The 15,221-nt window shown below is 42.7% G+C and overlaps 1 protein-coding gene across 1 annotated transcript in view; it reads right to left on the bottom strand.

Annotated features, from left to right (window-relative positions):
• The window catches only part of LOC124619685 (inactive pancreatic lipase-related protein 1), a 243,764-nt gene that overhangs the window by 89,012 nt on the left and 139,531 nt on the right, over window positions 1-15,221 (bottom strand). Inside the window, exon 4 of the mRNA XM_047146235.1 lies at window positions 5,175-5,323. Within this exon, the coding sequence (XP_047002191.1) occupies window positions 5,175-5,323 (149 nt within the window). The remainder of the gene's footprint in view (window positions 1-5,174; window positions 5,324-15,221) is intronic.

Raw genomic sequence — 15,221 nt, forward strand, 5'->3', positions numbered from 1 at the left:
ATATTCCCCAAACTCTTACGGGACTTGGAAGCATGTCTTCCACGGTTTATGAGTGTGTTGGGGTGGGACACTACGATTGTATTGCGTGGACATACAAGGTGAGAATGTGAGTCTCGCGGGAGGCGTCCGCGAGATAGGCCCTGCAGTCGCACTGTCCTCTGTGTTCTCGGTGGCTCAGATGGATAGAGCGTCTGCCATGTAAGCAGTAAGTCCCGGGCTCGAGTCCCGGTCGGGGCACACATTTTCACCTGTCCCCGTTGATCTATATCAACGCCCGTGCGCAGCTGGCGGTATTAATATAATTCTAATTTCATTTAAGAGTTATGTCGATTCAAATTGCAGGCACAACCGAATATTAATTCTTAGGAAAATATGTTGATCTTGTCCAAACCAAGCACGTGCTCTGTCTCTGAAGATTTTATCTTTGACAGATATTTTTTCCCAAATCTGTGTCTTAGAACCCATTTAAAGACTGTCTTAATCGATTTCGTTTTTATTTCTACATTAAATAGTTTTTGTTATTAAATTACTTTTATTTTTGAAGGTCTGTTTTGTCATAGTTTTTCCTCTTTTACTACCTATTACCAGGTATACCTTTGTTGCCATTAATATCTATGCTATCCAAGTGGCAGAAGTAATTTACTGGCCTTGAAACTGTGTTCCCACCTCAAGGATGGCTCTCTTTTGCTTACCTCAGTAATCTATTACCGTTGTTTTGCTTTTGTGTTGAGCTTATTGTTGGGGAGAATTCTTGAAACACTTTACAAGATCTTTCCTGCAACTAGTAATTATTACAACACCACGACAGCGGCCAGTCCAGTCCTCTGTTTATCATTAATTATCAACATTTTGGTTTCATTTTTCGCTGTCTATCTAAAAAAAATTAAATGAGTAAGCATATAGCAAGTCTCGTCGCACATCTGTTTTAACTCAATAAATGTTGCATATGTATTTTGTATTTATCTAAAATCTCGTTTATGAAACAGTTCTCACTGCTGTTGCACTCATCTAATTCAGCTTGTAGTCTTCCTTCAACAATGTTTAAAAGATTCTATGAAATCTGAGGCACTTATTTCAAGATTCTTTAATTAGATTTATTATTAGCATTTTCGTTCTTAGATAGGGAACTATTTTGGTATCATGTAAACTGCGCTGCTACAATTCTACCCCCATTGCAGTCGTAGATACCTTAGCATAGCTAATCTATCGTCTTACCGATACATTTATTTAATAAACATTTAATTGCAGCTTTTCTCTTGTGCTCAGGTTGTTTTATGAAACATTTTTGAGATCTGATCTGATAACTAATGGTCTTACGATTTAATATTCTATATATGTAAAACGAGTCACCCACAATAGCTTCATTTCATTTTCCTCTCGGAGGATATGAGGGCAAAATGAAATGTGTTTGGTTAAGCTTTTTGGGGTCAATGAACTTTATTCCAGCATTTCCTGGCAGTATATCCCACGTTTGAATACTAAATATAGTAGTTAAGGTTGATCTTGCAACAATTAGCACTTCAGATCCCATAGCTGAAGAGAGCCAAACCTACGTTTATAGTATATGTAAATTTAAAGGGACTGTTTGACAATATTGTCTGGAATAGCATTCATCGAACTTCTGAAGGTAGTACGGATAAAACAAAGGGTGCGAAAGGTTATCTGCAACTTGTACAGTAACCAGACTACTGTTGTACGACCGAAGGACATGAAAGGCAATCTGTGGTTCTAGGGGGAATGAGACAATTTCATTCAGTCACTACACTGAGCAACCAGTAAAGGAAACCAAAGAAAAATTTGGAAAGAAATTAAAGTTCAGAGAGAAACAGTAAACTCTTCGATATTCTCCGACCTTATTGCTATTTTAGCAGAGATGGCAAAGGACTTTGAAAATCAGTTGATCAGAATGAATAGCATCTGGGACATAGGATATAAGATGAATAACAGCGAAACTAAAACAAAGCTAATGGAAAGTAGTCTAATCAAATTACGCGAGTGTCAGGGAAAACATTAGGGAATAAAACAGTAAAAGTAGTAAATCAGTTTTGCTATCACAGCAGGAAAATAACTGACGATGTGAAAAGTAGAGATTATGCAAGTATGGGTCCATGGCCTCTGAATTTCTTGGTGGAAGTCATTTCCCTGTGAAGGTTGTTTTATATTTTAATAACCACTTTATTTCGTTAATTAACAATTAAGTAATTTCATCCTCTTGAGCATTCTCAGGATTTATCACAACAGAAAATTTGCAATGGATTTAGCATTAGTATATTCCACATCTCTAAAAAGCAACATGTGATTTGCGAAACCGTTATTAGGCTTGCCATCACATGTTGATTTTTCAAAGCAGATGTTTGGAATATATAATTCTATGTTCATTTCAAATATTCCTGCTGTGATGTAGCTTCATAAAACCCAAGGGGGAGAAATTAGCTAATTGGTAAATAATAAAATAAAGTGATTTCTTCCAGTTAAAACAGCCTACACAGGAAAACAACTTATCGCGCCAAGAAATAAAATGCAGACTGTAAATAGCAAGAAAGATGTTTTCAAGACAGAGAAATTTCTAACATAGAACATAAACTTAAGTATTAGGAAGTCTTTTCTGAATGTATTTGTCTGGAGTGCATCTTTGTTGAAAAGTGAAACGTGGACGATAAGACAAGAGGTGAATAGAATCTTTTGAAATATGGTGCTAGAGGAGAATGCTGAAGATTAGATTGACAGACCGCATGAGTAATGTGATAACTGACACATAAATACCGAATGGAATCGGAGACAAAAGGCGTTTATGGCAGAACTTTTCTGAAAAAAGAGACCAGTTGATAAGAGACATCTACAGGCATCAAGCTATCAGCAGTTTGTTGATTCAGGGAAGGAGGGGCGGAAGGGTAAAAATTGCTAGACACCAAGGCTAGACTACAGAATTAGAATGATGTCGATGTTTCTTGATTACTTGGTTAGAGGTAAAACTGGCTGTCTCTGGGGGTGGAGGGGGGGGGGGGGGCGAGGGAAGGTGAATCACTACTAGTGCTCCACAGCATTCAATATTGGGACCACTCTTGTTGTTCCTTTATATACACAATCTTGGTCATTACACGGATAAAACTGAAATAATGTTCAACAGACATGCAACATCTTAGTACGCCGTAGACGTGCAGTATCTGACGCAACAATAATGGAAATTTACAGAAAAATATTGTTTGATCTTCAGTAAATGACCAAACACTTCATTCAGTTCTGAACAAAATAATATATACCACCATGAATAACATTTGAGCATCTGGTGAAGAAAATACACTCCTGGAAATGGAAAAAAGAACACATTGACACCGGTGTGTCAGACCCACCATACTTGCTCCTGGGGTATCGGCGAGGACCATTCGCAACCGTCTCCATGAAGCTGGGCTACGGTCCCGCACACCGTTAGGCCGTCTTCCGCTCACGCCCCAACATCGTGCAGCCCGCCTGCAGTGGTGTCGCGACAGGTGTGAATGGAGGGACGAATGGAGACGTGTCGTCTTCAGCGATGAGAGTCGCTTCTGCCTTGGTGCCAATGATGGTCGTATGCGTGTTTGGCGCCGTGCAGGTGAGCGCCACAATCAGGACTGCATACGACCGAGGCACACAGGGCCAACACCCGGCATCATGGTGTGGGGAGCGATCTCCTACACTGGCCGTACACCACTGGTGGTCGTCGAGGGGACACTGAATAGTGCACGGTACATCCAAACCGTCATCGAACCCATCGTTCTACCATTCCTAGACCGGCAAGGGAACTTGCTGTTCCAACAGGACAATGCACGTCCGCATGTATTCCGTGCCACCCAACGTGCTCTAGATGGTGTAAGTCAACTACCCTGGCCAGCAAGATCTCCGGATCTGTCCCCCATTGAGCATGTTTGGGACTGGATGAAGCGTCGTCTCACGCGGTCTGCACGTCCAGCACGAACGCTGGTCCAACTGAGGCACCAGGTGGAAATGGCATGGCAAGCCGTTCCACAGGACTACATCCAGCATCTCTACGATCGTCTCCATGGGAGAATAGCAGCCTGCATTGCTGCGAAAGGTGGATATACACTGTACTAGTGCCGACATTGTGCATGCTCTGTTGCCTGTGTCTATGTGCCTGTGGTTCTGTCAGTGTGATCATGTGATGTATCTAACCCCAGGAATGTGTCAATAAAGTTTCCCCTTCCTGGGACAATGAATTCACGGTGTTCTTATTTCAATTTCCAGGAGTGTATGTAAAACTAAATCTTCAGAATTCCCTGGGTGCTCATATTGAGTAGAATGTTATACACATTGTGAAATTCTTGAGTTCAGCCACTTTTACTCCACGTATGGTTTGTGATTTTAATATTAAAAATATCAGAAAGTTGTCTTACTTAGAATATTTTTATATGTTAACGTCACACAAAATAATTTTCTGGGGCGCTTTTACACAGACACACACAGAACTCGTAGCACATATACATGCTATAAGGATAATATCCGGTGCCCATTACCTCGCCTCACGTACGCATCCACTTAAATCCTAGGCTTATTAACAACAGCCTCACAGTGAATTCAATCTACTATGAAGCATCATTCACGTTTTGAAAATAATTGCAGTCATCGTGAATACAACTTTACGAATGGAAGTGGCTTCCGTTATTCACAGTTAAAACTTGCTGTTGCACAATAAGGAGCAAAGTATTCTGTCGTAGAAATATTTGACAAGCTTCTTTGCAAATCGAAGTTGTTGGCAGATGGTGCAAGTTTTAAAAATAAATTGTTATCATTCTTATTTGACATTCCTAGTACATCATAGACAAATGTTTGAGTCGCAAGTACCCTTACGAGTTTGGATTAAATTATGTTGGACAATAAGAGTAAAGAAAAAAATCAAATTATGTAAGCTCCCAGTAACTAGCTATCTCTTTACAAAAAAAATTTAATTGTTTCGGAAAACTACTGACATATTTTAAAATTCGACTCACAGAAAATAAAGAAACCATTCCCTGCAACGAAATCAGTTTCATGTTCTTAGTAAGATATTTTTAATCAGTTAAGAAACTAAATACTAATTCTTTCCCTTTTGCGTAGTGTATCGTTCGCATGAAAGAGTAGAAAAACCGACGAGTTGATAGAGGTAATGAGACTAGCAACCTGAGGCGAACATAATTACTCACCTTTCCGCAGGTCGGTGCTGGGCGAATAGTTGCGGCCGCCGCCGAAGCCGTGGATGATGAGCTTGGTGGGGTGGTCGGGGTTGAACGTCGACTCGTACAGCGAGTCCAGGGTGGTCACGTCCAGCAGCTTCGGGTTGTCCTGAGTGGACCTGTGGACACGCATTTCCTTGACATCTGAAGGTGGTGGTGGTAAGTTCCTATGGGACCAAACGGCTGATGTCATCCGTCCCTAGGCTTACACACTACTTAATCTAACTTAAACTAACGCTAAGGACAACACACACAACCATGCCCGAAGGAATACTCGAACCTCCGACGGGGGGAGCCACGCGAAGCTGGAGCATTGGCCTACGTCACGTACAAAAGAACATTTGTGAAAAATAGCAACACCTAAAATGATCACTTGGCTAAAGTCGATTTAATCCCAAGGATTATAAATATGACAAAATACTATGTCTGCGTTGCACAACTATGCGCGAAGTCTCACCATGAGGATTCAATACGGAGTGAAGTGACATGTGCTGAAATCAGAGCCTCCAAACGTTGCAGCATGCAGTTAAAGAGCATCCAGATATTATCCTAGAGAATAGGTTAGGCTGCTAGTATAAAAGGCACCAACAATGTGTTCTTGAGGGCAAAGGTGGAGAAGTTGACAACAGTACTCTAGGAATTTCAATGACTGAGGTGTCAGGTGAACTTTATAATCTAGGAAGTCATAGCAGCCGTCGTTCTTTGATTAAGACTTTCACCTTCTTCGCCTTATTTGCGTATGTATTATAATGCTGAAAGATGTTATGGTTATTCTTTAGATTTCTATCGAAACACAATATAAGACACGCTGCCCCTGAAGTATTAGGAATGAAGAAAAAGAAATACTCTAAAAGGGAATTAACAATTTGGAATGATAATGTTAGCAAGTTAATAAAAGACAAAAAGGAGGCGTGCATAAATTATTGGCATCACCCAATAATGTGATACAGAGAAGATTATAAAAGTAAATCTGTTTTAAAAACGAAAGAAATATAAAAAATTAAACGGGTGAGTTAGGACCGGAATATGAGTTAAACAGAACATGATTCCCATATGAAGACAAAACAAAGCATACAAGATCATGAAGCACTTGAATAACCAAAGAAATAGAATAGTTAAAATACTTCAAACGTCTGTAGACTGATAATGAAGAAGAACCAAAAATAAACACCAATACCAGCGACTCTGTAGTTTTGATAAGAATAGAAGACCTACAAAAGGTGATCGAAGAAACAAAAAATAAAAAAAGTATCCTAGCACTGCTAATATAAATGCGAAGCTGATCAAATATGCGTCCTTTCAAATAAAGTATAGACATAAACTTTATGAATGTTGGCTGGCTGAGGAGACATATACCAGACGAATGGAATGAAGTTCTGTTATGCCCTATTTACAAGAAAGGCGATAAATCGCAATGCGAAAATTACCGAGGAGTAAAGCCTACAAGATTCCTGCCGTAAACTGTATGCTAAAATTGTAAACAAGAGATTAGTACCAGTAGCGGAAGCAAGTATGTCAAAGGTGCAACAGAGTTTTCGAAAAGATAGATCATGTTTTGATCGTCTTTTCACTTTGACACAAGTAACCGAGAAAAGAAGGGAATTTAGATTGCCAACAATGTTTTTATCGACGGTGAAAAGGCGTTTGAAAACGTAAAGGGAAAAGTGCTATGGGTATCACTTAAGGAATTGGCAATTTAGTCATTGTACAAGGATAAGATAAGGATCCGTACTGTGAGGAATGGGATAGAACCTGCCGATAACAGTCAAGAAGTCAGACGGGGCTGCCCACTGTCCCCCACCCTTTTTAATTTTTACATTGACAGTGTTATTCCTAAATGGTTGACTTTATTAAATGACACATTAAGAAGTAAATGATAATTAATTGAAACTCTCAGCTGCTGACAGGTGTTGTTGACATACCTTGATGTGGACAGCTGAAAGTGTGTGCCCCGACAGGGACTCGAACCCGGGTTATCCTGCTTACATAGCAGACGCTCTATCCATGTCTTCTTTTTTTGCTCTTTGTTCGTTGTTGTTCGTTGTGTTTGGTCGTTGCATACGTCACATGACTTCCGTTCAAGTTCGTTTTTACAGAGGCCAACTGGTTCTCTAACCGAACTCGCTGAGCTACCGTGCCGGCTCCATCTGAGCCACCGAGGACACAGATGAATAGCGCGACTGCAGGGACTTATCCCTTGCACGCTTCCCATGACACCCACATTCCCAGCCGTGCGCAATCTACATGCGTAATGTTCCTAATAGATACTCTGCCCATCCACTCGTTACTATCTTCATATACATTAAGAAGTGCTAATTTTAATTTTATTACAGGAGAACCTGAAGAAAAGATTGAAATTTTAGTACACAAACTGAGTGAAATTGCATTTAAATATGGAATGAAAATATCAAAGGATAAAGAAGTGACATTTAAAGGACTGGAACCCATAAGAGCCAAAATTGTTTTAGATGGACAGATAATTGGACAAATAAGAGTTACAATATTTAGGGGCCAATTTTAAATTTCCCAGGTCAGATATCTTGGAGCTAAATTTGGCAAGATTCAGACATTTCTGAGGAACTGTACAATGTACATTAAAACATAATGTAGGGAAAGAAACACTAATTAACTCAAGAAAGCAACAGTGTTACATTTGCTGTTGTATGGTAGCGAATGTTGGAACCAAACATCTGATCAGTTGCGACGAATCGAATAATTACACTCCTGGAAATGGAAAAAAGAACACATTGACACCGGTGTGTCAGACCCACCATACTTGCTCCGGACACTGCGAGAGGACTGTACAAGCAATGATCACACGCACGGCATAGCGGACACACCAGGAACCGCGGTGTTGGCCGTCGAATGGCGCTAGCTGCGCAGCATTTGTGCACCGCCGCCGTCAGTGTCAGCCAGTTTGCCGTGGCATACGGAGCTCCATCGCAGTCTTTAACACTGGTAGCATGCCGCGACAGCGTGGACGTGAACCGTATGTGCAGTTGACGGACTTTGAGCGAGGGCGTATAGTGGGCATGCGGGAGGCCGGGTGGACGTACCGCCGAATTGCTCAACACGTGGGGGCGTGAGGTCTCCACAGTACATCGATGTTGTCGCCAGTGGTCGGCGGAAGGTGCACGTGCCCGTCGACCTGGGACCGGACCGCAGCGACGCACGGATGCACGCCAAGACCGTAGGATCCTACGCAGTGCCGTAGGGGACCGCACCGCCACAACCCAGCAAATTAGGGACACTGTTGTTCCTGGGGTATCGGCAAGGACCATTCGCAACCGTCTCCATGAAGCTGGGCTACGGTCCCGCACACCGTTAGGCCGTCTTCCGCTCACGCCCCAACATTGTGCAGCCCGCCTCCAGTGGTGTCGCGACAGGCGTCAATGGAGGGACGAATGGAGACGTGTCGTCTTCAGCGATGAGAGTCGCTTCTGCCTTGGTGCCAATGATGGTCGTATGCGTGTTTGACGCCGTGCAGGTGAGCGCCACAATCAGGACTGCATACGACCGAGGCACACAGGGCCAACACCCGGCATCATGGTGTGGGGAGCGATCTCCTACACTGGCCGTACACCACTGGTGATCGTCGAGGGGACACTGAATAGTGCACGGTACATCCAAACCGTCATCGAACCCATCGTTCTACCATTCCTAGACCGGCAAGGGAACTTGCTGTTCCAACAGGACAATGCACGTCCGCATGTATCCCGTGCCACCCAACGTGCTCTAGAAGGTGTAAGTCAACTACCCTGGCCAGCAAGATCTCCGGATCTGTCCCCCATTGAGCATGTTTGGGACTGGATGAAGCGTCGTCTCACGCGGTCTGCACGTCCAGCACGAACGCTGGTCCAACTGAGGCGCCAGGTGGAAATGGCATGGCAAGCCGTTCCACAGGACTACATCCAGCATCTCTATGATCGTCTCCATGGGAGAATAGCAGCCTGCATTGCTGCGAAAGGTGGATATACACTGTACTAGTGCCGACATTGTGCATGCTCTGTTGCCTGTGTCTATGTGCCTGTGGTTCTGTCAGTGTGATCATGTGATGTATCTGACCCCAGGGATGTGTCAATAAAGTTTCCCCTTCCTGGGACAATGAATTCACGGTGTTCTTATTTCAATTTCCAGGAGTGTAGAAATGAAGTAGCTCCGCTTTGTAGTGGGATATTCATTATTAGACTATAAAAGAAGTGCCGATATTAGAGAAGAACCTATTACAAATATAATTGAAAAATAGCGACTGCACCGGAAAGTTCATGTCCAGTGAATGTCTAATGATAGAATAGCTAAAGAGGCAATGGTAATATAATCCAACCGGCAAGAGGAACGTTGGACGTCTTTTAAAGAGATGGCGTGAACAATATTGAAGTGAACTCGCCAATAGGCCTAATCCTTGAGGATGATGACGATGATGACATACGTCAAGGAGTTGTTGTATCCAATGGCATCCTTAACTATCATCCTCGGCGTCTGGCCGCTATATAGCTCAGCGAAGCAGAATATCATACAGTAATGCCACCGTCAATGTTTGACACTGTACGACAGTTCAAGCAGAAGTTGTCCGAAATATTACGCAGGGTGCGAAAAAACAATACCTACAAATTCTGAGAAGTCGTAAATGCTATATTGAAGACACTGAAGATAGGGTTCTATGTCCGTAAATATCATCGGACGACGTAACACAGTGTAGAAGTAATTGGGATCAACGCCTTTCGGTTGATCACAACTTCTGCAGTAAATGGGAGTTTTAAACGATAATGGGCCGCTCGAACAACTTCTCGCGATGTGGCCGGACAGCAGTCAGGAAGCTAGATGGAGTTCGACGTGTCCACACCTCCTCCATCAACGAACCTGCTTGCGTTCTGTCCTGTCCTTACATTTTTAGCGAAAGGAACGACGTACCCACAGGCGTTAGATCCTCAATCTTTGACGGCCTGAAGTCGTTGATGGCTACACCTGCTTCGAATAATGTACACTCTATTTGCGATACGCGTTTTAACTGATCGTTAGCTAAATATTAATTTCGCAGCGATTAGTTATTATATCTCGACTAGCGAACTTGACAGTGCTTCACAATTGCTAAATATGTATAGGAATTGGATATATATCGTAAACTCCTTCGCACCCTCTATCTGTCCATCACTTCGTTCCCTTCTCTCTGTCGATCTCTTCACCAGCCCCCCCCCCCCCCCCCCCCCCGCACTGCACTCTGCGCTTGGGCCTTATTTTGTTGTTAGTGCAAACGAAACCTTGTTGGGATTTGAAATCGCTTAAAATGAGTGCGTAAATCGGTTGTGATTATTGTTACACGGGATTTGAGAGAGACTTCTCCGGCTAATGCGGCTGTGAGGATAGTAGCTTCAACGACAATATTTCGCATAGTTTTAATGTGCCAACTGGTAGGATTATAAAGTTTAGGACGATTCAGATTCCGTAGTAGTAATCTAATCATAAGCCAATACGCCATAAATGCAACTTTCCTGTTTTTTTTTATTATTATTAGGACAGAATACCAGGAAGAAAACAAAAGGAACGTATTGTGGATACAATTTTTAATTAATGTTATATACAAAGAGAAAAACTGCGTAATCTACGTGACAAACAGTTAATCCAACGACTTAAATGCTCTGCAGTCATAGTTGAAGCTCACTGCGCGAAAGAAAACGTTTCCGCAGCATAGCGCAGCACATAATTTTCTATCTTGTAATTGATTTTAACATAAAACCTGTAAATTTTTGTTTAAAAAATTAATTAGCCTATATTCGTCTGTAAGTTTAATTTGAATTAAATGGGTCAAGAATCTTTGCTAACATCATTTGGCCTTTACGTGTTATATATAAGACACTGACGGAAAGAAATCTCAACACCAAGAAGGAGTTGCGCGACGTAAATGGAAGTTGGTAGGTGTGAACATCTGAAAGATTTTTCGCTCTAAGGGCTAGTAGTGCTACTATGAGGATGCAAATGTTTGGTTTAGCTACATCCTGTAGCGGCCGTGAGCTTTAGTTACCTTTGAAATTGGACGCGGTGAGTTGATGTTGTCAAGAATGCCTTTTAAGGCGACATAGACGATATTATCAACACCTCATTCAGTAAGATGGTTCAAACGTCTCTGAGTACTATGGGACTTTAACTTCTGAGGTCAGTCCCCTAGAATTTAGAACTGCTTAAACCTAACTAGCCTAAGGGCATCACACACATCCAAGCCCGAGGCAGGATTCGAACCTGCGACCATAGCGGTCGGGCGGTTCCAGACTGAAGCGCCTAGAACCTCTTGGCCACACCGGCCGGCTCACTCAGTAAGAATGAGGTCGTGCAATATGGCTTCGAGAAGCTGGATGTTTCTTCTGCGATACGGCAAAAAGACTCGCCAAGAATATAGCTGATTTAAACGATTACTGGCAGCGGTGGTCACTGGAATGTACGGTCGCAAGACGAACGGCCACGTGGCACTACAGAGAGGGAAGGCCATCGTGTTCGGCGTATGGCTCTGGCGCATCGTGCTGCATCTGCTGCAACAATTTGATCAGCGGTTGGTACGACAGTGGCGCAACGAACTGTTAGAAATCGTTTAGTTCCAAGGACAGTTTCGAGCCAGATGCCCTGCAGCGTGCATCCCACTAACCCCAAAGCACCCCCATTTGCGACTTCAGTGGCGTCAGGTGAGAGCTCACCGGAGGGCAGGGTGGAGGTCTGTGGTGTTTTCTGATGAAAGCTGATTCCGCTTCCTTCCTTCTCTGTGAGGGCCACGTGTTGATCAGAATGAGGCCAGCTGAGGGTCTCAAGTGCAATATGGCTTCGAGAAGCTGGATGTTTCTTCTGCGATACGGCAAAAAGACTCGCCAAGAATATAGCTGATTTAAACGATTACTGGCAGCGGTGGTCACTGGAATGTACGGTCGCAAGACGAACGGCCACGTGGCACTACAGAGAGGGAAGGCCATCGTGTTCGGCGTATGGCTCTGGCGCATCGTGCTGCATCTGCTGCAACAATTTGATCAGCGGTTGGTACGACAGTGGCGCAACGAACTGTTAGACACACCGGACATACACCTGGAGTTATGGTCTAGGGTGCGGTTTCATGTGGCAGCGGGAGCACACTCGTCGTTCTTCCACGCATCCTGACTGCAGATTTGTTGTTCAGTCTGGTGATTCGTGAACAGCATTCCAGGGGTTGTTTTCTAACAGGATAACGCTCGTCCACATAACCGCTGTTGTAGCCCACCACGATGTACAGAATGTTGACATGTTGTCTTGGCCAGCTGTCTGTAATTGAGCGCATATGCAACATCATCTGGCGACAACTCCAGCGTCATCCATAAACAGCATTAATCGTCCCTGTATTGACCAACCAAGTGAAACAGGCATGGAACTCCGTATCACAAACTGACATCCTGGACCTGTACAACATAATGCATGCACGTTTGCAAGCTTGAAGTAGATATTCTTGTGGTTACAGCAGTTATTAAGGTGCCAACATTTCACATTTGCAATGGCTTATCTCGCACTTACATAACCTGTGATCTTGTAGTATTAACTGCTTAAACATGTTACCGAGATAAATGTATTTCCGAAATGTTATTCCTCTACTTTAATTATTTTTCGGTATTGCAGTTTTTACCGTGTGTGTATATATTAAAAAAGAAATAGCATATGTGCATCTGAACGTTTATTAATCGTGTACAAGTATGAAGTAAATCGGTCGGGAACTCATCGAGATCTCTGGTAAAACGTTTCCCGTTTCTATAAAATATCTACAAATATGTATCATATATATTAAAAATAAATAGCCTATGTCCTACCGAGTTATTATTACAACATCGTGAGGGAAATTGATTTAAATCGGTCAAGTACTTTTCGAGACTGTTAGTAACAACGTCAAACAACGACTTGTCTTTATACAGTAGAATAGCAGATTATACACCACCATGAATATACCACAGCGATTATCAGTATTACGAAGGCGATTCAAATGACAAAGATAAAAGACAATAACATTTCTAGAAGGTGTGCTATCAGTTTGGCAGTTAGCAGAAGTTACACTTGTGTTTCGTCAAGTGATAAGTGGCTGACAGATTGTTGTTGCATCACGTAAAAGGAAGCTCTGACGGTACAAAGATGGCGATAGCCGCTTATTGTCGACTTACACTGAGATGGAGCACCGATCTGTGATTTTAAATGGAGCGTAACCTCTGTGGAAGAACCTCCTCGCGGGCGGAGCACACCGCGTAGGGACGAATGAAAGCATTGCCACAGTGGGAGATCTTGTAAAAGAAGACAGGCGTATTACTGTACACAAAATACTCGTAGCGGTTATTTTGGTTCAGCACACCATTCAATTGAGATTTAATAACGTGTCCGGACAATGGATGCCACGTCAACTGACTGTTTAAGTGCGGAATCGTCGCGCCGATGTCTGCGAGTAACTTTTGCTTCGTTTCTATGTCGAATTTACAATAGAATGTGACTAAAAAGAAAGAATAGGACACATCCTGAGACACAAAGGAATCGCCACTTCTGTAACGGAAGAAAATGTGGTGGAGAACAGGGAATAGTAAAGTACTACGAAAGCTTGATTACAGTAAGGAGTTTCAAATGGATGTAGGCTACAGCAGTTGTTCAGAGATGAAGCAACTTGCAGAGGATAGATTAGGCTGGAGAGCTGCATCAAACAAGTCTGCGAGCAGAGGACTACAACATAGACAGGATAATTTATACTGTAAAGTTCCAACAAGAAATTATGCTAGCATAGCGTCTATGTTGAATAACTTCTTCCTTCGATTAATATCGATGTTGACATATAAGGTATTCGACTTGTTTTTGTGTGTTTATTTGCCCTCTGTCGTGGTTCTGACGTCTAATAAATGGTTGAAATGGCTCTGAGCGCTTTGAGACTTAACATATGAGGTCATCAGTCCCCTACAACTCAGAACTACTCAAACCTAACTAACGTAAGGACATTAAACACATCGACGCCCGAGGCAGGATTCGAACCTGCGACCGTAGCGGTCGCACGGTTCCAGACTGAAGCGCCTAGAACCGCTAGGCCACATCGGTTGGCAGGCGTCTAACACTGATGTTGTATTAACAGTTTACAAGTGTCCAGGTGTTGCATGTCTCGTACTGTTGTATTATTGACGTAATGCATCTCCTGTACTAAGTTAAAATTAATCAAATATTTAATGTATATTTTCTGCATTTCGTGAATTTGACGTTATGTCCTTCCTTATCTTCCTGTTATTTTCCTGTATCATCAAGGGGCTGGCATATTAATTGGATTTCGCAATGATAGTAATAGAGGGTATCCGGATGCCCTTCCCGTCACTGCATGCAAGTCCTCATATGAATGTATGGTGAGTGATACGGCGACGTTCGGTCTATAAACCAAACCGACTACAAACAGTGCAAGTTTTTCGGGTTGGTGACAAAAGCAAATATGTGAATTTCAGCAATGCTCTGCTGGAAACATGGAAAAGCGATAGATTCTTGTAACGGTTAGTTTTCAGTAATGATGCTACATTTCGTGTTAACGTTAAAGTGAACCGAGATAACGTGCCCATCTGGGAACTACAGAAACCTCACGTAATTGCTCAGCGTGAAAGACACTCGCGGCAAGTGGAAAAATTTTGTGTCATTTATTACCAAAAATTTTATGCCTCCTACTTTTTTGACTGGAATGAGCTACTTTTTTGACTGGAATGAGCTATTTTTGAATACTGCAGACTTCACTTTTGCTAAAACTTGAAGAGGACTGTAATGGTTTCATATCTGAACAGGATGGAATTCCATCGCTCTAGCACAACATTTTATGACACTTCATCAATGACACGGTGCCTCAACGCTAGGCAGGTTGCACGGAACCCCGAGAGACTGACGTAGATTGCCTGCCTCCAAGACCTCCAGACACGACGCCGTGCGATTTTTTCTTTTGGTGATGTGTGAAGAAAAGCGTTCCCATGCCCCATTTACCTCATGACATATGTTAGAAAAGAGCTTCTAATATGTTGC

This window comes from Schistocerca americana, chromosome 6 (assembly GCF_021461395.2).
Source record: "Schistocerca americana isolate TAMUIC-IGC-003095 chromosome 6, iqSchAmer2.1, whole genome shotgun sequence".
Taxonomy (NCBI): Eukaryota; Metazoa; Arthropoda; class Insecta; order Orthoptera; family Acrididae; genus Schistocerca; species Schistocerca americana.